Source organism: Ornithorhynchus anatinus, chromosome 12 (assembly GCF_004115215.2).
Source record: "Ornithorhynchus anatinus isolate Pmale09 chromosome 12, mOrnAna1.pri.v4, whole genome shotgun sequence".
In the NCBI taxonomy this organism is placed as follows: domain Eukaryota; kingdom Metazoa; phylum Chordata; class Mammalia; order Monotremata; family Ornithorhynchidae; genus Ornithorhynchus; species Ornithorhynchus anatinus.
Window position 1 is genome coordinate 37,495,919 of NC_041739.1, and position 24,277 is coordinate 37,520,195.

Genomic DNA, 24,277 nt, shown 5'->3' on the forward strand with positions numbered 1-24,277 from the left:
TCACTGTGAGCCTGGAACAGTTAAATTACTCCAGGAGTAAAATGTTACAAACAAGTATGGTAACAATGAATTCTTTCAGGGTGACCAAGTGCCAGTTGGGGAGGAAAAGAAAACCAAAACACATTTATTAATAGGGGCCTAAAGGAAGATTAATTCATTGCTTGCATGTGAGCATTTTACTCTCAGTTTACTCCCTTTCACTCATCAGAGGGCCACATCTGGTTTTACTAAACTCTGTTCTATGGATTCCACTCCCTAGTCATAACCCAGCCCACACAGGAACTTTCCCTGCCTTAAAATAATTTAAATAGATTTGAATTCTGAGCACTTCGTTACGTTTCTTTTTGGCACACAGGAGAGACATGATAAGGAGATTTAACCACCAATGTCAGCATGAACGCACTACTATGGTTTCATTTGAATGTCTAACTGATTATTAGGTCTTCTTTTGGGTTGTCTATGTGAATAGTTTAGTACTCTTGCACTTGATTTGTTTGTTTTTAAACATCAGCACCCTGTCCGGAATGTAAACTGATTCCATCTTTCTGTGTTGTATGAAACTGGGTGACTGACTACACTGATTGAAGTTGACCTTCATCTAGACACATCTACATATATCCTTTCCAGAGGTGTATTCCTTGCTTCCTTTCCCCCCACACCTTGCCTTCTTCCAGTAATTCCTCCATCCCACTGATCCTTCTTCCTTGTCAATCAGTCTTCATGGCCACTTCCTAGACTCCTATCTAGTGTCCTACTAATTCCCTGCTGCTCCTATTCCCTTCATTTTTCATTTTATAGTTCATCTGATCCAACTTGCTTTTTCCTGTTGCAATTTTTTTTCAAAGCAGAAAGGTTTTTTGCTTTTTTTTCCCAACAGATTGAGCTGGGAATTCACTTACCATTGTGATCCTCTGGCGTGAGGTCAATAAGAAATTAACTGATAATATACGGCTGCATCTCCAGTTCACTTTAATGTCCCATTTCAATAACCCTGTATCTGCTGGGGAAATGCACTGAAGAAGTTCTCCTGCAGAAGTCAAAAAGCATACACAGTAAAAAATGCAGCCATTCATTGAGAGGTTGATCAATTTAGTCAGCCACGATGCAAATATTTTGAAAACTATTTGCAAGAAGAGGGATTCAAAATTTTCAGCAGCAATTAGCTTTCTAAACAATAGCAGCCATAAGCGTCTCAAGAGCAAAACAACCTCCATCTTAATCCATCAGGAGAGTTAGAAATGAGTGTGCTGATGAGCAAGTCCAATTCTCAAGTTTCACTGCCATAGTGAAAGTAAGGACCTTGCTCCATTTTACAACCCTTAGACTTTTAGCTCCTTGTGGGCAGTGAATGTGGCTAACAACTTTGTACTTTCCCAAGCGCTTAGTACAGTGTTAGGCACACAGTAAGCGCTCAATTGATTCATAGGGCTTGGCTCCAATTGGTGTCATTATCTATAAAGGTAAGTGTTCTAAGGCTTATTTAACGTGTCTCCAGTCAACTCTCCATTTAAAGCGCTGCTGCAAGAATTTCAATTTTTACAAAATGCTGCTTTGAGAATATAATTTCTTTTCCTCTTCAGTCTCATCCGAACTGAAACACGGTGGTAAGTTGTATTTCGGCCTTTCGATGGCTAAACATTGTATGTCGTAAACCAATGTTTTAAACCAGGTTTTTTTCTCCCCCACCAAGAATGAACCATGTGTTTTTGTCCAAACTCATTGTGTCCACAGGGGGAAAAGGGAAAGAAGGCAAAAGGGGCCTAAAGGGGAGAAAGGAGAACAGGGTGCCCCTGGATTAGATGCACCTTGCCCGTTGGTACGTCTCGCCTTGTGGAAATCCATCCTCGTGACCTGGGGAATAACATGATATAATGCTGGAGAGGAGCAAGCTAAAGCTAAACAGTAACCTGAGCGAAGGAGGGTTAATCTGGAGAGATGGAGATGGCCTGAATGCCTGGAGCATTTATTTTTTTTGGTGTGTGCGTGGTAATTTCTTAAGCGCTTACTGTGTGTCTGGAACTGTACTAAGCGCTGGGGTAGCTTTGAGCTAATGAAGGTGGACGCAGTCTACGTCCCACGGGGGCTCACAGTCTTAATCCCCATTTCACAGATGAGGGAAGTGAAGCCCAGAGAACTGAAGTTATTTGCCCAAAAGTCACACAACATGAAAAGCGGCAGAGCCGGGATTAGAACTCCGGTCCTCTGATTCCTGGGCCCAATGTTCTTTCCGCTCGGGCCACGCTGCTTCTGGTTACCAGGGGAAACATCGGCCCCCAGGGAGCTCAGCCTTGGGCCATCCATCCCCCTTCTCGCGACTGACCTCTGAGATGTTCCAAAAGCCATCCAAAAGAAGCAGATCTTTTCCAGGCGCTGTCTCCCCTCACTCCTACTTCTCCATCCAAAGTTACTATTTGTTCCTCGCTTGCTCCTCTCCTCTCTTGTATCGTTTTGGTCTCGACAGCAGACCCCTTGTGAAAGAAATGTAATTTTGTCAGTAACGTTGCAAGTTAATCTTCACAAACAGGGATTCCGTGGAGTTAAGGGGGAAAAAGGGGAACCGGGTCAACCTGGCCTGGATGGGCTGGATGCCCTTGCCAATTGGTACAGTATTTCTCTTTCCTACCAACCCTGCATGTGATTCCTTTGTTTAATATACATCACTCTCTATCGATGTAAAGTGGCGCTCTTGGAGCAAGCTTACATGATGAACACACGACACGCATGTGCATGGAACCATCCGGCTCCCTCAGAGACCATCTCAAGATGGAGCCGAGCGCATCTTCCGTCCGCAGTGGCAAAACTAACACGCTCTGTGCTGCGCTCACACACGACCCTCTCGGAACTTGAGTCACGATAACGATTCTCCCTTAAATGACCTTCTGATTCCCCCCACCCCCAACCAATCCTTTTTTTTCCCTTTAATACGCTTCCTGCCGCCACTCATTAAATCCTGCCAGGCTGGCAGCATTAAGCTTTTGAAAGGTGCACATTTCGTTCCCTATTCTAAACTAGAATAGAATGCTGATAGCTGACGCAGAGAGGAAAAGCCAAGTTCTCTCAACTCTGAAAGACAATAATGGCCTGCGGCCCAAACCCTCTGTCTTGGTGGTTTAACATTTTCGATTTAATGATCTTTCCTTTGGAACTTACTTCTCTGAAGTTCACGGTACTCCCTTGCTCTTCAAGTTCCTTCCTGTACTAAAATTCTACCAGTTGAACCTTTTCCCTTGTACCAATCTGGCAACAATTTTTATCCAAATTTTTCTAAAATATAACAGGAGGTGATTTTCCCCCCATATTTAAAAGTATATTCCCACTTCCCACAATCTTAAGCAATCTGTTGGTTGTAGGTAATTGTTACTTAAGGTGTGCATGACTTACACTGTTTGGTAGCTCAGCACAGTTCTCTTAAAATGAATGTTAAATTTCATGAGATTTTAGCAGATTGTATATTCGGGATTAGAAGTATATTCTCTATTATTATGATTAGAGAATTATAGTAGAGGTGCCTTGTCTTCTATTTTGTTTGCCTTGGAGAACTGATAACCATTTTTCATGTATTTTACAAAGGATAAACAGCATGCTTTTATTTTTAAAAAAGAAGTCCTCTGTCTTGATCATATCATTTGTATCTGGAGAATGCGTACAATATACCCTACTTAACGATGAAATAATAGCCCATATGTATGGCTAGAAATTTCCCTAGAAATTCAATGCAAGAAGAATATATTGCACTAAAATTCCAATTGGTATTACTATATTTCCTTAAAATATTATATCTATCTATGCAATTTACCAGGAAGATTCTACCATTAGTTTGTTTTAAATTGAGAGAAAATTCAAATATAAGGAAAAGTAAATAGTTTAATATTTGAAATGCTGGGTTAAACACCATACATTCCAGATAGAAATGATAAATCTTTGCTCATTTATCATACACATTCAACCATAGGCCATTGTGGTTAGCCTATCATTTAAAAGCTAAAGATTCCAGTTCAGTCGACTTTGATTTAAAGCTTTCATGTTATGCTATCCCCCAATCCATGTGCTTTTATGGAAAATCAAAGTATGGTACATATCAAAGTATGGTACATATCAAACTCTGTAAATAGAACTGCTGTGCTTCATCCGTTAACTTGTCCTTTTCAAAATGAAGCTTTTTTGGTAGTAAAAATAATAATAATAATAATTGTGGTATTTGTTAAGCACTAACTAAGTGCTGAGCACTGAATTAAGCACTGGGGAAGACACTAAATAATCAGGTCCCACGCTGGGGCTGGGAGATTAGGTATTGAATCCTCATTTTGCAGATGAGGAACGGAGACACGGAGCAGTGACTTGTCTGAGGTCACGCAGCAGACAGGTTCATATTACTGGTATGATTGAGATTTTGCTTCTTGAAAGCAAGGACCATGTCTGTTACTTTTGTTATCCCCTACAAAGTGCCTAGTACAGCGCTTGCACACACAAGATGCTCAATCAGTTCTAGTGATTTTTTCCTCTTAAGTAAAGGGGAGCTATGATTTAGGCAAGGCTTAGCTCTCGTGCATGTGAATGAAGGATTCTCAGTCTCCAGGGTATTGATGGTTCTTGGATTTTCTTCTTGAAATAGGGGCCTGATGGATTACCAATGCCTGGGTGCTGGCAGAAGGTAAAATTTCACAGATTCTCTCCCAAAGTACTCCCTTTCCTTTTCTGTTGACCTAGTCTAACCTGCCGTAGGTCAGGCAGCCCAGACTTTTCACAGTTCACACCAACTCTAGATAAATCACTATTCAAAATAGCACAAGCAGTTATGTATACATATAATATATATTTTAAATTTCAAGGAAATGTATCATATAATAATTATTATGGTGTTCCTTAAGCGTTAACCATGTGCCAAGCACTGTTTTAAGCACTAGTAGATACAAGGTAATCAGGTTGTCTCACGTGGGGCTCACAGTCTTAATCCCCCTTTTACAGATGGGTAACTGAGCACAAAGAAGTGAAGTGACTTGCCCAAGTCACATAGCTGACAAGTGGCAGAGCCGGGATTAGAACCCACAACCTCTGATTCAATCCTGGGCTCTTCCACTAAGCCACGCTGCTACCAATTGGAATTCCAAGGAGACTAACTCTTGTGTTATTTTGAATCTAGATAAATCTAATATATTTTTTATATTATAGTACGATATACCTATGCAAGAATTACTGTAATGGGGAGTTTTACAAAATAGTTTGTGAGAACAGTTACATTCTGCATGTTGATTCAGAATCATTCTCCGTGCATCTTGATTACTGTTTGTGCACTGTGGGTTTTTCTGTCTTTGGAGTTGTTCCACAGCAATATAAATGGTTTACTACTTTGGGATTATTTTGGCAAATGGTAGAACTCTGTCACTAGCAGCTAGAAGCAACCAAGAGAGCACAGTAATTAATGATAGCTCTTCCCGCTTGGGTGGAAAAGGGATGCCTTTGGTAGAAATCGGCACTCTGGATACAAAGAAGATGAGCCACTATGCATCTACTTATGATTAGGAAGGGGAACGGAGAAGAATGACATGAAAATTCAAAACGTGCAACTTCAGGATACCAACTCATGTTACAGACTAGGCTCAGGACAATAGTCCCTTGGCTTTTGTGGATTTTTTTTTATCTGTAGTTTTGCCTGGTTGCAGTTATCTGTAGCGGCAGGTCCTACTCCCTACACCAGTCTCTGCTCTTTCTCTCTTTTGTCTCCAGGAGACACAGGCAATGGCTGGCTGGCCGCTTCCCCGGCCCCAAGAAAATCAAGGTGGCCATAAATTGTAGAATAATTTCCTAGTTGCTGTAAGGGCAGCTGCCATTGAGCACAGCAAGATAAGTGGTTCTGTCCCTTTTTTTTTTTAATGGTACTCGTTAAGCGCTTACTATGTGCCAGGCACTGTTCGTTCATTCATTCAATCGTATTTATTGAGCACTTACTGTATGCAGAGCAGTGTACTAAGCGCTTGGAAAGTACAATTTGGCAACAAAGAGACAATCCCGACCCTACAACGGGCACTGTTCTAAGTGCTGGGGTAGATGCAAGTTCGTCAGGTGAGCCCACAAGGGGCTCACAGTCTGAATGCCCATTTTACAGGTGAGATAACTGAGGCACAGAGAAGTTAAGCGACTTGCCCGGATCACCCAGCAGGCAGAGCCAGGGCTAGACTCCAGGTCCTTCTGATGCTAGGCCCGTGGTCTAACCATTAGGCCAAGCTGCTTCTCATGCGTGGGGCTTTCTCTAACCAACTCCCTGAGAATGCTGAGGGACTACTGTATAAACTCTTCGTTCACACTGTGATGTAGCTTTCCAACAGAAACAGTGACTGAGTCTCCAGTCTAAGACTTCAAGACCAGTCAATCAATCAGTAGTATTTATTGAGTGCACGCTATGTGCAGAACACTCAACACTTAAGCTCTCAATAACTACAACTAAATGACTAATGACACAGAATTAGCGGACACGTTCCCTGCTCATAACGACCAAGAACCCGAGTAGAGGACTGATGACAGTGCTGGGGGCTTGGGAGTGCTATTTACATTCTCTGGTCCCTGACAGGCACGAACACAGCATATCTCACAGTGCAGTCCGCATCTACTGGCAGCAGCAAGATTAGAACCTGGATCTACTGATTCCCTGAGCACTGTTTTCTTTCCACTGATCCAACGGCAAGATGTTCAAACGAGACCTGGGCAACTAAAACAGATCCTTGAAAAATTTAGCTTGCCTGAATGTTTAAAAGATTTGCGCCCAAAGCTTTCATTGGCTTTAAACAGGAGGAAAAAAAATTGTACTAAGGGTTTAGATTTTGTTTTTGTAGCAGTAAAAAGGATCACAGTCAAAATGTTATATAGGGACATATGCGCCAGCAGATAAAATGTCCACAATAGGGGTATGAGCTAAGAAAGTGGGAGATTGTATAAAACTGAAATTTATGATCCTGTTAAAAATACCTGCTTTTAAATTGGGAAAGAAAACTGAAAATTTAAATTTAATGTTGAAAAAATCTTTGTAGATTAGCACCACTCTCTTGAGGAGGACTAAGAAAGTTTACACACTCTAAATAGCTCTTGAAATTAAAGACCCTACAATTCAAAAGGATTCATTTCTCCCCCAGACCCCACTGCCTGACCCAAAGATTCCAGTAAGCTTGTGCAAATTTAGATGACCAAAGATTATTTGAGGGGGAAAAAGTTATTTTTCAAATGTATTTATTTTAAGGCTCCCTCCACTCACTCCCTAACACCAGATATTTGAATTCTTAACTTGTGGGCTGAGCCCTTGCACCTTGCTGGCAATGAAAGAACACTTCTGTTATGGCAGAGAAAATTACCCAGAGAAGAGTTGTGTTTGGAAAGACATATCTTTCATTTTTTTTCCCATTGATTTTCACTGAGCCTTTACTCTGTGAACCAGATTTCACCAGGTAGCCCTCACAGCAAACTCATTTTAAATTAAAATTTTCTAGATCTTATAATAAACATGCTGGAGAATGGGATGATAAAAAATGGAGCAAGGAGAAACACCAAAGGGGAAAGGATCTAATGGAAAACCAGCAGCCACTACTCAAAAGCTTTCCTTCAACCTTTTAGTAGTGAGGATAGGACTCTCAAAGGTGCCCTCCTGGCCAGATGGTCAATTTTTTTTTTTTTGAATCCAGGGATGACAGAGGGATCAGGAGGGTAGCAAAGAGGAGGGATCCTGAACCAGCCCCACCTCCCAGAGTTAGAAACAGCAGCCAGCGCCAGAGAAACACAGCCATCAGCTTATTTTGGGCAGGCAACATGTCTACCAACTCTGTAATACTGTACTCTTCAAGGGCTTAATACCGTGCTCTGCACACGGTGAGCACTCAACAGTTATGACTCATGGAATGATCACAGGCAGAAGCAGATCAGGATTGGTGAGAGACACAGTTGCAGAGATAGCGGGTGAAAGAAACTAATCAATCAGTTGTAAGTATCAAGCTCTAGATACAGAGCACTGCATTAAGCTTTTGGTTCAGTACAGTGCAACAGAATTGACAGACACGTTCTCTGCCCATGATGAGCTTACCAATGTAGACTAGAGAGAAGAGAAATAAAGAAAGCTGAGAGGAAGCAGGGAGAAATAGCAACAGGGAAGGAGGGGGCAGATGGACAAAAACAGTCATCTTGGGTCTTTCCCACCACATGGGATGGGGGGAGAGGGAGCCAGATCTGTCGAGGGTAAAGGAATTACTTTTCCCCCGCTTCAAAGCCTTACTGACATCACATCTCCTACAAGAGGCCTTCCAGCTCTGCCACTTGTCAGCTGTGTGACTATGGGCAAGTCACTTAACTTCTCTGTGCCTCAGTTACCTCATCTGTAAAATGGGGGAGCCTCATGTGGGACAATCTGATTACCCTGTATCGACCCCAGCGCTTAGAACTGGGCTCTGCACATAGTAAGTGCTTAACAAATACCAACATTATTATTATTATTATTCCCTGACTAAGCCCCTCTTTCCTCTTCTCCCACTCCCTTCCGCATCCCCCGATTTGCTCCCTCTGTTCTTCCCTCCTCCCAGCCCCACAGCACTTACGTACATATCTATCTTTTATTTATATTACTGTCTTCCCCCCGCCCCTCCCCCTGGCAGACTTGGACCTCACTGTGGGCAGGAATGTGTCTGTTGTTATATTTTACTCTCTCAAGCACTTAGTACATTGCTCTGCACATAGTAGGTGCTCAATAAATACAAATGAACGAAAGCAGGGACTGTTGCCCCAGGATGGAAAGTAGAAAAATGGGGAACAAGGAAGAAAAACTGAGAATGGATGAGAAAGGAAAGATGGTACTCACTGCATGGTGGGGAAGATTACTGCTGCTACTCTTAAGGTCAGGAGGCTGGGTCTGACATCACTGGTGGGGTGGAGACAGAGTCCCGCACCCTAGGATTACTGCCAGAGGGTGGATATTATACTCTCCCAAGTGCTTAGTAAAGTAGTCTGCACTGTAAGAGCTCAATAAATACAATTGTCTGACTTAATCCAAAGTTCAACAGCTATTTTAGCAGATTCCATTCTCTGGCCGGCCTCCATCTGATCCAAAGGGGCAGGCAAAGACTACTGCATCCCTCTCCGTCCTGTCCAAAAAAGTCAAGGGAATGATATAATAATAATAATTATAGCATTTGTTAAATGCTTACCCTGTATCAGGCACTGTACTAAGCGCTGGGGAAGATACAAGGTAATCAGGTTGGACACAGTCACTGTCCCACATGGGGTTTCCATTCTTAATCACCATTTTACAGATGAGGGAACTGAGGCCCAGAAAAGAGAAGGGACTTGCTCAAGGTCACACAGCAAATGGCAGAGCCAGGAATAGAACCCAGGTCCTCCTGATTCCCAGGGCCGTGCTCTCGCCACTAGGCCACGTTGCTTCTCAATTTGAATGTGGGGTCAAATTTGGGGTGCAGCTTTGAAGGAGAGGGAGAAGACACCTGCCCCAGTTCCAAACCCCAGGGAGGATGAGGCAAGTCTGACTCCACTTCCATCCCCCATCCAGCTCCCGGGGTTAGGCTGGGTAAACACAGTAGCCGCTGTTTTCAGCTGGTCCTCTGTCCTGTATAGATTCGGAAGTGGACACCTCTCCAGCATTTTTATTTTCAACATCCAGACTTCTTCTGCAGTTTGATACCAGCACCCCTGTTTACAGGGACTTGGAAGTAGAAAATAGGGGCTCTAGAACCAGAGTTGCCCTAGGGACACACCGTAGGATCTGCAGATTTCTATAAAAGGAACCAAATGACACCACTATATTATATTGAGTAGTTTGCATAATGCACACGGCGTAATCCACTTCTGTTACTTGCAGTTGTCTATGGGGCATCCACTATCTGCCTCCATCAGTCCCCACCCTAGAGAAAGGTGACCTAGAGCTGTCCACCCTAGCAATAATTGCGGTATTTTACACACTATGTGTCAAGCGCTGCACTAAGCATGGAGGTCATCATCGGGTCCAACACAGTCCCGGTCCCACACAGGGCTCACTATCTAAATTGGAGGGTGGAGGATTTAATCCCATTTAACAGGTGAGGCAACTCGAGGCACAGAAAACCTAGGAGACTCGATTGTGTACAACTAGGAGCAGGCGATTGCCAGAGCAAAGATTAGAGTCCAAGTTGCCCGGCACCCGGGTCCGTGCCCTTTCCACTACGCCTCGCTGCTTCTTAAAGTTTGTCCAAAACTTTGTCAATCCATGGGACCGGTATGCTCCTTCCCCCTCAGGGAGAGCCATCACCCCACCCCCACATCACCACCTCCAACCGACCAAGAGAAGGCCATTTGCCTTAATCGCTTCACTCATTTATCAGTTCCCCCCACTCGCTTTTAAGCTGTTAGATACATTACCTTTCTTTGTCAGTCTTAAACATGGTTTCCCAGATCATTTTCAAAGCATCTAAACTTAAGAATTACTACCCTCTCTCCCGCCCCACCAAGTACAGTGATGATATTTCAATCCCTTCTGGAAAGTGCTGGCTTTATGTCCCTGGGAACAGGGATTGTAACAGTCAACTTTCAGATTTCGGTTCATTTTTTCCTTTTTATTTGGGTTGCCTCTTTCCAAAGAAAATAGTTAAAAAGCATTGTAAATTTTAAAGTTTGAGAAGCAGCGTGGCCTAGTGAAAAGAGCAAGGACCTGGGAGTCAGGACTTTGGGTTCTAATCCCAGTTCCACCACTTGTCTGTTGGGCGGCCTTGGGCAAGTCACTTCACTTCTCTGTCACTCAGTGACCTCATCTCTAAAATGGGGATAAAAACAGTGAGCCCCGTGTGGAACTTGGATTGTGTACAACTTCGTTCATACAATCATATTTATTGAGCACTTACTGTATGCAGAGCACTGGGGATGATACAATATAACAATAAACAGACACATTCCCTGCCCCCATTGAGCTAGTAGAGGGAGACAGACAATATAAATTACACATATTTACAAAAGTGCTGTGGGGGTGGGAGGGGGATAAATAAAGGGAACAAGTCAGGGCAATGCAGAAGGGAGTGGAAGAAGAGGAAAGGAGGGCTTAGGGAAGGCCTCTTGAAGGAGATGGGCCTTCAATAAAGCTTTGAAGGGGGGGAAGAGTAATTGTCTCTCAGATTTGAGGAGAGAGGGTGTTCCGGGCCAGAGGCAGGATGTGGGTGAGGGGTGGGTGGCGAGATAGAAAAGATTGAGGTACAGATTATCTTGTATATATCCTACCCCATAATATAATGTTTGGCATCAAGTGCTTAACGAATATCATTAAAAAAAAATCTGGTCTGTGTTTTAATCTGGAAATAACTCCAATACCCAAAACTGTGACAAGAGTAAGGAACGCCTACAACAGACTTAACTTTCTTTAAAATCTATATCAATTCCACGACTCCTACACTCATCCCTTTAAAATAAAGAAAGGAAAGGCCACAAAACCGAGACACACCGAGACACCTCTTAGCCGCCCGTTTCATTTCAATATGAGCCTCGGAACCCCTTCACCAGCAGTTCGCTTAAGTACATTTTGAAACCGGAGTCACTTTTTCCAAACATACCTGCAGGCAAAATGACTATGATTTAGCGGTTTTGCTGACTCAAATTGAAAAGTTATTTTTAAGTTTGCCCAATCCCTAACGTGACTGGAGGTAGGCCCCACTCACCAGATGCCAGTAAGGTTCCACCTACATATAATATTTAACTCAAAGACCACAGTGTAACTGAGCAAGCCACAACCTCTCTGTGCTTAATTTCACTACTTCCAAATGAGGCCTCGAAAGACTCGCAGCGTGTTGTGGGTCAAGTTCACTCTGCAAATTGAGAGACATTCAAATTGTTTTTTTGGAAAGGATCCCAATGTCTCCTTTCCCAAACAACCTTTGGAAAGCCTTCTTTTCACAGAGCATTTTCAGAACAACAAAACTCCAAACTCGCAAATCACCACTCACATCCCAACCCTTGGCCTGTAATTCAAGTCCAGTGACGACTTTTCAAGCCCACCTAGAAGGTGCTGTCTGTGTGTACGAAAGGGGCAGTGGTCTTTTAGATACGGGAAAAGAATCGTGACCCACTCACCTTTCAAATTTATGTTCTGTCCAGCAGTTCTCTGGTTGATTAGCTTCCATTAGGCCACCCCGCAGGCATTTTCGGGCCTGAGTGGGCAGGTCTGCTTTGTCTCCATGGAGCAAATCAACTGGATTATCATCAGGCTGAGCGGACTCATGGGCTCAATGGGAAGTCACCCGTATCCCATTTGCAGAGAGTGTCGTTCGGGGATTCCAATCTCCACAGCATCCTGTAGGTTAGAGTAGCAAAAAGCTGGAGTCAAAGTTCTACCAGATTTTTAACAAACGTAAATTTGAAGCGGAACTTCCGGTGTGGCACTAATCTCACTACTCTGTTTTTTGTTTTTCTTATCTTTTTGCAGTGATGAATCTAACCTTACAAGCATGAAGTCGTGTATATAATGCTCCGCATTTTTGTATTTATAGTTGAAAACTGAAATATAGATTTTACAAGTCTGAGATATGTTTACATGTAGCTGCTTCTCCCTGTTTGCAGTAGTCCATGTGTGTACAATTTTCTTCACCTTCATCTGAAGTTAGGCAAGCTATAAAACAAGGTGGGGAGAAACCTGCAGAAACACAAAACGATATCTCGCTCTTATACATGTACCTGCGTGGAGGTGTCAGCAGTGGAAAGTGGTCGTTTCTGCTCTTTTTTTCCTGACTCTTTGGCTTGTGATTTGCATGGACAACACGTGCCATGAACTAGTTTACATGAAAGTGTGACCAAATAGAGACTAAAGCCTAGGGCCTGTACTGTACCGGACTGGTGGTGGAGTTTTAGTCGCTTCACTTCCACATTCGTCTCAACCGTCCCCCTCGAGCCCGGCTGCCGCGCCCGTTTGAGATAGACTAAGAAAGCATGAACCGTGTGCCAAACCTGCTTGTGTCAATCCCATCCTCCGATGCTAACTTGCTGCTTGCTGACACCTGCGCTCCCAACCTCTGAATTTTTTATCCTTTCTGTCTTGTCAAGGGGGTCACACCTTGGCTTATTGCCAAAAAAAGATAAGGCGGCGGAGAGCGCACACACACTAAGAAAGCTAAATTCTGGCATTTTGAGGAAGCTGTGGTCCCGACTGCAGAGGGCAACAGCCTCCACTTTGGGCCGTTCACCTGACCACTGTGGTTGAAACGAAAAAGGATCGCACCTGTTGTCCGGTGACAGTTTTCCACGTTCCGCTCCCAGCGGTGAAGGCGTACGTGATGGACAAGTTTCGATATCGGGGGCTGTCACTTGCATTCACCACATAAGGAAGAGGTTTTGCAAAAGGAAACAAAAGCCCACCCAACCACCAGAGATGAAGGGAGGGAAGGGAAGGAAAACCCCAAGAGCTCCCGCAAACACGGTGGGGGGCTCAGAAAGGTTACAGAGATGGACGGCGGGCAGTTCTTCCAGAGACGGGGGCCGAAGGCGCTCTTTAACGAGGAATTGGAGGATGCATCACGTGCTTCCCACGTGGCATTTTGGAGCTGCCGCTCGGAAAGGGGAGGTTGAAGATTACTCTCTTGCCATACGAGGGGTCACTCCGGCTGGGACCACCCCAACAACCCCCGTGGAACCTTTCCTGCAGCGTTTCGGAAGCACACCGTATTTTCCCTTCTTTTGGAGTTTTGGGTTTTGCTTTTACATTTGCTGTGACAGATGCTTTGGTTTTTGAAGGAAGTGGTTCGCCTGGCCAGCAGCAGTATTTGTTTTCCAACTTTCAAAGCACGAAGATATTTTTGCGCGCCTAAGTTGTAGCATAGTTGATTTAGCTCCCGAAAGGCCTCTGTGCTCTTGCAAAGGTTTTGCTGGACCCAAAGAATGGGGGGAAAGCAGAAACTCAGTGAACGATTCTATTGCTACTATAATAATTTTCTTCCCTTTGGGGTAGATTAATAGACCCCAAGAAAAGTATAGATATGTTCCGTTCAGTTGTACTCCAGGAGCCAAAAAGCATTGAAGAGGTGCAGTTTATAAGTTCAGTGCTCTCATTTTGGCTTATTTTCGTTGTTCAGTCTGAAATACAGTTGCTCTCCCATTTTTAATACATATTATTTTCTACTTCTTATTTGCGTTAGAGCTGATCTTTGCCTTTACTTAGTGACTTTTTATTTACCTGAGCGTTTGTCATTTATACACTGACCAAATCTGAGCAATCAGAAATATGTAAAATACAATTGCAGAAGAGAGAGGAAATTTCTTTCTATATTTCCTAGCGCTATCAAGCAAAGTAGCACCTGATCCCCAAACTTGTTCGTAAATGCTGAAACGTGATATACCTTTGCCATGCCCCATCCCACCAAGTGCTTACGTTATGGAGAAATACTGCCTTATGGCGAATGTTTAACCATTTTTTTCTGTGCCGTGGTGGGTGTGCGCCCTTCTCATCAGAGAGCTCCTTGTTGATTAGATACTAGCTTACCACCTCATTATTTTTTTTCAGCCCACTGCGAGGATGTTAAAAGAAACTTTAGGTCATAAAGCAGAATGTTTGGCCATTCCAAAGAAACCTTTTACCCCTGCTTCAGTCACTAATTCCTCACAACATAGGATCAAGCTTTCGAACATTTCACAGTGCTACAGGTGGTACATTTAGAGTAGGGTTACAACCCTAAAACTTACAAATGAGATCTTCAGGGATCCCTGAAGATAAGTATGTATTCCAATCAAAGGTGCTAGTGTGGCTGAGCAAGAAATAAATTCTTTATCTGAAGAATCAAAATTCAGACACCTGAGCAGAGTCATGATTCATCTCAAAAGAAGATGCTGACAGTTTATCTTTCCTTCTTGCTAGCTCTATTTCCTTTCAGTGGAAATCAAACGAAGAGGAATTACTCTTCTAAACTTTGCCCCTTGTCCAAAGAGACCCAAAGCCACATTTTTTGAAAACACAGCAACAATTAGCCAAGACACTGGGGCTCATTTTTTTAGTCTAACGCCTAAATGATGAGGTTTTAAAGACGCTTCAACACCAATTTTGGACTCTGGCTAGTTTTATCGCAGGTGCAAGGAAAGTTATAAACTTCACTTTACCCTCTGCTGTTACCTCTAATGATTTCCTTGATCCAGGCATCAAGTTTCTTAATTCCTTAAATATGGAAATGTTTTATCTTGCAGTTACTGAGGTTTTTCTAAGCTTCCATTTTGCTGTAAGGACAAGATCATTCTGTTAGAGGAAGTTCTCATCAATGATTTGCGGTGTGATGTTCAGTTTTTAGACACAGGTGTTGGAAAAGAGTATATTTTCCTGGAGGATTGTTTTGTATTTGTTAGGGAATGGGTAGGAAATAAGCTAGTAGAAACAATGGATGGATGTAAAAGTCAAGCTCAGGTTCTAATTCTGGCTAAGCTTCCCTGTAAGATTTAGGGACCCAGAATTGGTATTTGTTTTAGAATGAAAGCTATTTTGACATTGTTTGGTGCTAATTTATCTGTCCCCCGGCCCCGTTTTCGGACAGTGCAGTTCCCTGAGAACAGTTTCTTTTCTACAGTTTCTAAGTAGCATTCCTCAGTTAGTGAGTGATTTTTTTTGTTGGTTTGAAGTTTCTGAGTTTACTGAGACTACAGTTCAACTACCAGCCTTTTTAGTTTAGGGAGAATATATTTTTTCCTCGGTTCCATATTCCCTCATTTAGCGTTTCCTGGTTTTTACATTATTTTCAAACCATACTAGCAGAAGGCTTCAAGAGAGCCAGCCCCCTCAACTCCCTGCCCCAGTTCTTAGGGAACAAAACTGTGTGAATCTTTGCTTCACCCCCAGGCTAGCCTGGGAGAAGGAGAATGGATTTTTCTTCCTTCTGTGATGTTTCAAAGAGTATATTACAAAAGACTGCCGATGCCCTAGACAAACACTCTTTATCTTGTTGTGTTTACTGGGGATTTCACTATGAGGGCATGACTTTCTAGGGAGGCAGCGGGAGTGTTCATATGAGACCTCTGTCTACAGTTTAAGGGGTGTGCACGCGTATACCAGCCTGGAAAACGATCAACTCAGAGCACCTGTGCCTATGAAAGGAATCACGCTCTAGTAAAAGGTTTATATTAGTTTGAAACATGCTACATCAAACATTTCATTCTTTCATCACTAGTACAGCATGCGAAGTTTAGATGGTCAATTTTAAACTGCGCTACCCCAGGCAGAAATGGGTTATGTTAGTGTTTTGCCAGACGGACATTTCCAGGAAGTGAAAAAGAGCAAAAGACATAACTACTGACTTTTGTTCTTTCCAACATCCTTATGTCCCTTACGGCGGTGTTTGATTTGCAAGCTCTTTATCAGGTAAGAGCCCTTCCATTTTCGCAGTTAGAAAACAAACTCAAATCACCGCTATCTTTAGAAACTCAGGTCTCTTTCTAGAAACCTATGTGTTTGGTTTTCTTACCCCTTTCTTTCTATGGCTGTAATGTTGTATAACCAGAGTGTGACGAGGGGATATGAACATGTGTTAGAATTCTGCTATGTTAGTGGGGAAAAAGAGGCCTTCAACAACCCCCTTCATCAAAACGTTTGCATAATGGCTGTATTTACAAGGCAAATCGCCTTCAACTACATTTCCTCTTGTGGAATTTTGCGTATGATTCCGCCTTACAAAATATAGTTTGAGAAACGTTTGGCGTGTTTTCATTTTTTTTAAACGCTTCCGTTAATTGTGTTGCTTACAGACATAAACCTGATTGTCTTTCTTTGGTGAACAGGGGGACTTACCCAACCTGGGACCTTATTATTTTACTTGTTGATAGTAAACCAAGAATTTGTCTGAATTTCCCAGGATGCAGCTGGGAAACTGAACACTCCTCAGAAGTATTCTCGAAACAACTGATTCAGAAAGGAATGTTTTGCATATTGTTTGCCATTTATGTGGCTAGTCTTTATTATTGTACATGTTTGGGAAAATATAATATCATGCAAATTAGTAACTTTTTTTAAAGATGTATGTATCTGACCTTTTTCCTTTGGAAAATACTATATATTTTTATTTGTATTTTTTACTTTTTTAAGTCCATCTATATGTGCAGTTATTTTTGTATTGCCTTATATTGGAGACCATTTGTTTATTTCAAGAGAAAACAGCAAATAGGATTCTAGCGAGAATTTCACTGCTTTTGGTATAACAATTATGTGGGCCAGGCTCAGATAATCAGTTATACTAACCAAGAATATTTTGTGTCTTATCAATGTAAATATGACACAAACCTGTTGGGCCTAGGAGTGTAAATAATTTCAGGAAGGAATTCATCCAGTTTGGTTACTTATTTCGACTATGGAGGGCTCTTACCCTCAGTTTCAATTGTTCTGCGTCTGACATAGTTGAATCAGACAAACAGCATGGGTTTGATTTCTTGTTTGGTAATATCACCTTGTTTTTCTTCTGTTTTTAACATTGTTTTGGTTTTGAGTTTAACTTGTTTTTCGGTTCCTAGTTTGTGAGAAGTTGATCTTCAGAATTATTTTTACACTATTTATGAATTATTTTCATAATGTAAAAAGTGTGTAATTATTAAAATATTAATCCAAACATTGACACCGATTTGTATGGTTATAAAGTTTTCTTAGTGTCCAGGCTAAAAGTGAGGTCGGATCTCTCTGGCTGAAGCAAAATCTTCAGTGAATTGGGTTATGGTGGTGTTTTGTTTTGTTTTTTAACTGGAGTGCAACCATTTCAATTCAGGATGCATGCTAGCTAATTTAGGACAACGATTAAACACTAAAGTTTCCTTGGAATGAATAGTGGACAGGGACCTGAAGTACAGAAAAGTAGGATTTCAACCTCGTAGCACAGCCATAAGGAAACAATTTCGGCATTAAGCATCTATTGAGTACTCTGGGTCCACAACACTGGGAAGACAAGTAGAAACATCCCTAGTAATAATAATAACTGTGGCATTTTTAAGTGTTTACTATGTGCCAGGCACTGTACTAAGCGCTGGGGTAGATATAGGGAAATTGGGTTGGTCACAGTCCCTGTCCCACTTCGGGCTCACAATCTTAATCCCCATTTTACAGATGAGGTAAATGAGACAAAGAGAATTGAACTGACTTGTCCAAGGTCACAACAGAGCAGACAAGGGGCAGAACCGGAATTGGAACCCAGGTCCTTCTGACTCCCGGGCCTGTGCTCCATCTACTAAGCCATCCCTGCTTTCGAGGCGTTCGCAATCTAATTAGCACCTAGTTCTCCCCACGCTAACTCTGGAATTCAAAGTGGGACCGTGGTTAGTTGGTGGTTTGAGATTAATTAGGGAGGAGGTTTCGGAATGATTTGGAATAAGATTGAGAGCTCCATGTGGGACAACCTGATAGATAGCCTTGTACCTTCCCCCCACGCTTAGAACAGTGCTTGGCACATAGTAAGTGCTTAACAAATATCATAATTATCATTAGTATTACTCAGAACAGGAGAAGATATTGGGGGTGTGAGGAGAGGGTTTAAGGAGCAGAATTTAGTTTGTTGGAGCACTTGTTCTGATACATAGTAAACGCTTAACAAATATCGTTATTACTTAGACTGCCCTGGCTGGGACTTCTTCTGGGGGGGCTGCATGGGATTTTACCCTGGGAAGGTGAAGCGGGGGACTTGCCAGCTCTCACCCCAGACATATCGTTCCCTGAAAAGCAGGCACACTCCAAAGTTAAGGATTGACTCAGAGCATCAGCTCGGAATCAAAATGGTGGGAGGGGAAAGGGAGAGAATAATTTCAGTACTTGTTAAGCACATACTATAGTCATTCATTCAAGTATATTTACTGAGAGCTTACTGTGTGCAGAGCACTGTACTAAGCACTTGGGAGAGTACACTACAACAATAAATGGACACAGTCCATGCTCACAACGAGCTTACAGTGTAGAGGGAGTGCCATATGCCAAGCGCTGTAATACATATAAGATAATCAGTATGGACACAGTCCAAGTGGAAGGGAGAAGAGGTATTTAATTGCCATTTTATAGTTGAGAAAACTGAGGCACAGAGCAGTGAAGTGACTTGCTCAAGGTGACACAGCAGACAGGTGGCAGAGCCAGGATTAGAATCCAGGTTCTCTTTCTGCTGGACTCTTTCTGCTGGGCTACAATGCTTCTCACAGATCACTCAGTATTGGGAACCTCACCAAACCTGGAAGTGGTTTTGGGAATGTGAAGTCAGATTTATCTCCTAGGCAGGCAGAGGTGAGGAGGTTGTCATCTTTGAGTGCAGCACTGGGGTAGATACAAGTTAATCAGGCCGGATCCAGTCCCTGTCTCACACGGCATTCACATTCTAAGTAGAAGGGAGAACAGGCATCAAATCCCTATTTTGTAATTGAGGAAACTGAGGCATGGCAGTGGGCACAGTGTCTTCGATGGTGGTAGCACGGGGAAAATCCGGGTCCACCTGGAAGCTGGAGAAGCAGCGTGGCTTAGTGGATAGAGCACAGGCCTGGGAGTCCAAAGGCCCTGGGTTCTAATGCCAACTCTGCCACATGTCTGCTCTGTGGCCTTGGGCAAATCACTTCCCTGGACCTCAGTTACCTCGTCTGTAAAATGGGGATTAAGAGCGTGAGACCCGGGACAGGGATTTTGTCCAACCTGATTAACTTGTATCTGCCCCAGCACTTAGAGCAGTGCTTGGCACAGAGTAGGCGCTTAACAAATGCCATCATCCTCCTCATCCTAGTTTTCAATTACAGGAAGACCACACACTCTTACAGGCAAAATGGCGGGCCCCTTTCCTGGGCCCCTCAAACTGGACTATCCCAACAAACCTCTCTGACCCTGAGTTTGGCCTGGTCGACGAAGGCTTCCAGGGTCAAAAAGTGTCTCCATTTCAAGGAAGAGGATGTAGAGGATTAGCAAGAGCTATTTGCAGGATGGGTGGGAGCCATGTTTCTTTACAAAATCTCTCCCTCCACGCCACCTCGATCTGCCAAATCCCCACCCTATCCCGTCCCAAATCCACGTGCAGAGTCAAGATGGGACTTGAACTTGAAGGTCTGCCCAGAATTTGGAAACACCCTTTAACCATTTTCTCGGCTGGAGAAGCCCGGCTCTGTGTCCACCCACACTGAAGGAGTCGCCGGACTGAAAGCGGCTCCATCGCTCCCTCAGAGGGCCGCGCTCACTAATACCCTGGTAATAGCTTTAATGGGCCTGTCGACAGGAGTGTCCTAAAAAGGTGGGTGGAGAGGCGAGAGAAGTGAAGAAAGGCGGTTATTACGAGTGAATCCCACCAAACTGGGCTGCTGATCTCCGGAATGTGTCAATCCCCTATAGCAGCAGGGAAGGCAAAGGGGCCCAGTGGATCCAATCTGTGATGACGGAGGGCCAGGAAAACTGGAGGAAAGTGGGACACCACAGAGTCAATGATCAGATTTTCTTCGGCTCCAAATCGCAAATCTGAGCTGACAAACCGCCTAAAAAGGAGATAGACTCTTTTTTCTATGGTATTTGTTCTAGGTGTCAGCACTGTTCCAAGATCTGGGTTAGTTCCAAGCTAATCAGATTGAACACGGCCCGTGTCCCACATGAGGCTCACACTCCCAATCCCCATTTTACAGATGAGGGAACTGAGGCACAGAGAAATTACGTGACTTGCCCAAGGACACTCCCCAGTGGCAGAGCCGGCATCAGAACACAGGTCCTTCTGACTCCCAGGTACATGCTCTATTCATTAGATCACACTGCCCCGTGGAAGAGGAAGAAAGGAGAGAGGATATTCTTTTGGAATGGGAGACTTTCACCATGAAGAGAAGAAGGGGTAGGAGAGTCCTCCCCATTCCAGCTATCCAGAACTCCAAGTTACTTTTCCAAACACCTGTATCACTTTCAACGTGAGTACCGAGTGCTGAATCAACCCACACCGAGGAAGAAAAACCCATCACCTCCTCCTCCCCATCATCTAGTCAGACTCTCTTACTCCTTCTCTCTAACAACAATAATAATAATTTCAGTATGTTAAGCACTTCGTGTCGGGCACTAGATTATGCTCAGGGGTGGATACAAGCAAATCAGGTTAGACGCAATCCCTGTCCCACTTGGGGTTCACCATCTTAATCCCCACTTGACAGTTGAGGTGACTGAGACACAAAAAAGTTAAGTGATTTTCCCAAGTTCACAGAGCAGATAAGTGGTGGAGCCAGAATTAGAACTCAGATCCTTCTGGCTCCCAGGCCCATGCTCTACCCACAAGGCCACACTGCTTCTGCCCTCTCCCTGGGTCCGTGGCCATATATCTACTTAGTTGTCAGCTGTGTGACTGTGGACAAGTCACTTAACTTCTCTGTACCTCAATTACCTCATCTGTAAAATGGGGATTAGCTGTGAGTCTCACGTGGGACAACCTGATTACCCTGTATCTACCCCAGCGCTTAGAAAAGTGCTCTGCACATAGTAAGCGCTTAACAAATACCAACATTATTATTACCTCAGCCTCTTCAGTACCACCTTTAGTCCCCACGGGGGACAACCTGATAACCCTGTATCTACCCCAGCACTTAGAACAGTACTTGGCACATAGTAAGCGCTTAACAAACATTATCATTAATAATAATAATAATGTTGGTATTTGTTAAGCGCTTATTCTGTGCAGAGCACTGTTCTAAGCGCTGGGGGAGAGACAGGGTAATCAGGTTGTCCCAAGTGAGGCTCACAGTCTTAACCCCCATTTTACAGATGAGGGAACTGAGGCACAGAGAAGTTAAGTGACTTGCCCACAGTCACACAGCTGACAAGTGGCAGAGCTGGGATTCGAACCATGACCTCTGACTCCCAAGCCCATGCTCTATGCACTGAGCCACGCTGCTTCCCAATAATAATAATTATTATTATTATTAGAAGGGACCAGGGGCAAAAGCTGCAGCTACTGAGTTCCACTGGAGCACCATGGTCCCATCCCCCCCACTCCAAAACAAAGCGTGAGCCCCACGTGGGACAATCTGATTAGCCTGTGTCTACCCCAGCGCTTAGAACAGTGCTCTACACATAGTAAGTGCTTTACAAATACCATCATTATTATTATTATCCCTAAGCCAGACACACTGCCTGAGTCAGAGTGACCCTGGACTTTAAGCCATATCCTGGACAGCTACCAGGGCAGCAAAACCTGGAAGCCACCTGGCTTAAAACCAGGCCTCCGCACCCTGCGGCAACAATCACACTGGGGGAGCCTCTCTCTCTGATTCCCAGCAACGCGGTGGACAAGAAGAGGTCAAGGGACTTTCTGGAATTGCCTCTCACGACTGGCACAAGGATTAATGGGACCACGAAGTCCCCCGACCACACTGACCCAACAGGGTCTGCCCCACCTGACAGACTGAAAGAGAAAAAGACATCTCTGCTCTTATTTTTTTTTTTAATGGTGACCTCCCTCAGACTCTATTTTTTGTTTTGGGTTTTTTGGGGTATTTGTTAAGCGCTTACTAAGTGCCAGGCACTATAAAAAGCACTGGTGTAGCTACAAGTTAATCAGGTTAGACACAATCCATGTCCCACATGGGGCTCACACTCGTAATCCCCATTTTACAGACGAGATAACTGAGGCACAGAGCAGTTAAGTGACTTGCCCAAGGTAACACAACGGGCAAGTGGAGGACCAGGTCCTCTGACTCTCAAGCCCGTGATCTTTCACTAGGCTACGCTGCTTCCATAATTCTGTCAGTAACTATGGACTGACAATGCTTGATGACTTCTGCCCCAGTGGCTCGGAAAATATTCTTGAGAGCACAAAGCAGGGGAGAGAACTTGGACTCTGCTGAAGCTCTGAGAGAAGCTAACCTCTGGTCAACAGAGAAGCAGTGGGGCCTAGCAGAGAAAGCCCGAGGCTGGGAGTCAGAAGATCCTGGGTTCTAGTCCCGGCTCCCCTACTTGTCTGCTATGTAACCTTGGTCAAGTCACTTAACTTCTCTGTGCCTCAATTACCTAAACTGTAAAATTGGGATTAAGATTGTGAGCCCCATGTGGGACCTGGACTGCGTCTAACCTGATTATCTTATAACTGCCCTAGTGCTTTAGAACAGTGCCTGGCACTTAGTAAATACTTAAAGGATACCATTAAAAAAAAAACCCCAAAACACACCCAAAATAACAATCTGATGGAGGCTATTGATGGGCTTGTAAGGGTTGCAGTGCCTGAGAAAGGTGGATCAGTCAATCAAGTAATAGTATTTGTGAGTCCCTACTGTGTGCAGAGCACTCTGCTCAGGGCTTCAGAAAACACACTTGAGTCCAAAATCTCGTCCCTGCCATCGAGGAGTTTATAGTTTAATGAGGAGATTAAGAGAGACAGCTATTTTTCTGTTGGAGAAGGTGAAAGAATCAATGCCACAGAAACTGCTAGAAAGGGTATGGAAGGATATATAAATGAATATAAATAAATTCAAGAAAACTATGCATGAGTACTTAGGGGAGGGTGTTTTTTTTTTCAAATGCTTACTATGTGTCAAATACTATTCTGAGCGCTGGGGTAAATACAACGTATTCAGGCCAGGTAGCGTCCCCATCCCACATAATACTCACATTCTAAGTAGAGGGAGAACAGGCACAGAATCCCTATTTCTGCAGCTGAGGAAATTGAGGCACAGAGAAGTTTAGACATTTGCCCAAGGCCACTCAGCAGGCATGTGGCAGATCCGGGATTAGAACCGAGGTCCTCTGGCTACCAGACCCGCGCTTTACCCACTAGGTGACGCTGCGTCCCATAAGCATGTTCATAAACACGTTCATGAGCATATGCACCCTAGGCAGTTATTGGCTGGGTGTGACTGGGAATAATAATAATAATATATTCTGGCATTTGTTAAGGATTTATCATGTGCCAAGCACTGTACTAAGCACTGGAGAAGAAACAAGATAAACAGATAAAACACAATCCCTGTACTACGTGGGGCTCACACTTTCTGGGGGAGAGAATAAAGTATTTTATCCCCTTTTTTTTTTTTAACAGATGAGGAAATGCTTAGAATAGTATTTGACACATAGTAAGCGCTAACAAATACCATTTAAAAAAAAAGACACAAAAAAGTTAAGTAATTTATGATAATTAGGTCTCACAGCAGACAAGTGGCAGAGCCAGGATTAGAACCCAGGTCCCAGGTTTCCTTGCTCCCAGGCTCATACTCTTTCCCCTAGGCCACACTGACTGATGATGTTTGACCAGAGAATACCTCCTGGACGAGCCAGGATTTTAGGAGGGTTTTGAAGGTGGAAAAATATATAGTGTAACATATTGGAAGGGGGAGGGAATTCCAGGTAGAAGGA

At 43.6% G+C, this 24,277-nt stretch overlaps 1 protein-coding gene across 1 annotated transcript in view; it reads left to right on the forward strand.

Annotated features, from left to right (window-relative positions):
• Positions 1-17,579, forward strand: part of COL25A1 (collagen type XXV alpha 1 chain) — a 550,081-nt gene extending 532,502 nt beyond the window's left edge. The window contains 3 exon segments of the mRNA XM_039913724.1: positions 1,732-1,816; positions 4,613-4,651; positions 12,428-17,579. Coding sequence (XP_039769658.1) covers positions 1,732-1,816; positions 4,613-4,651; positions 12,428-12,430 — 127 coding nt within the window. The 3' untranslated portion in view covers positions 12,431-17,579.
• Positions 17,580-24,277: the final 6,698 nt, after the last annotated feature.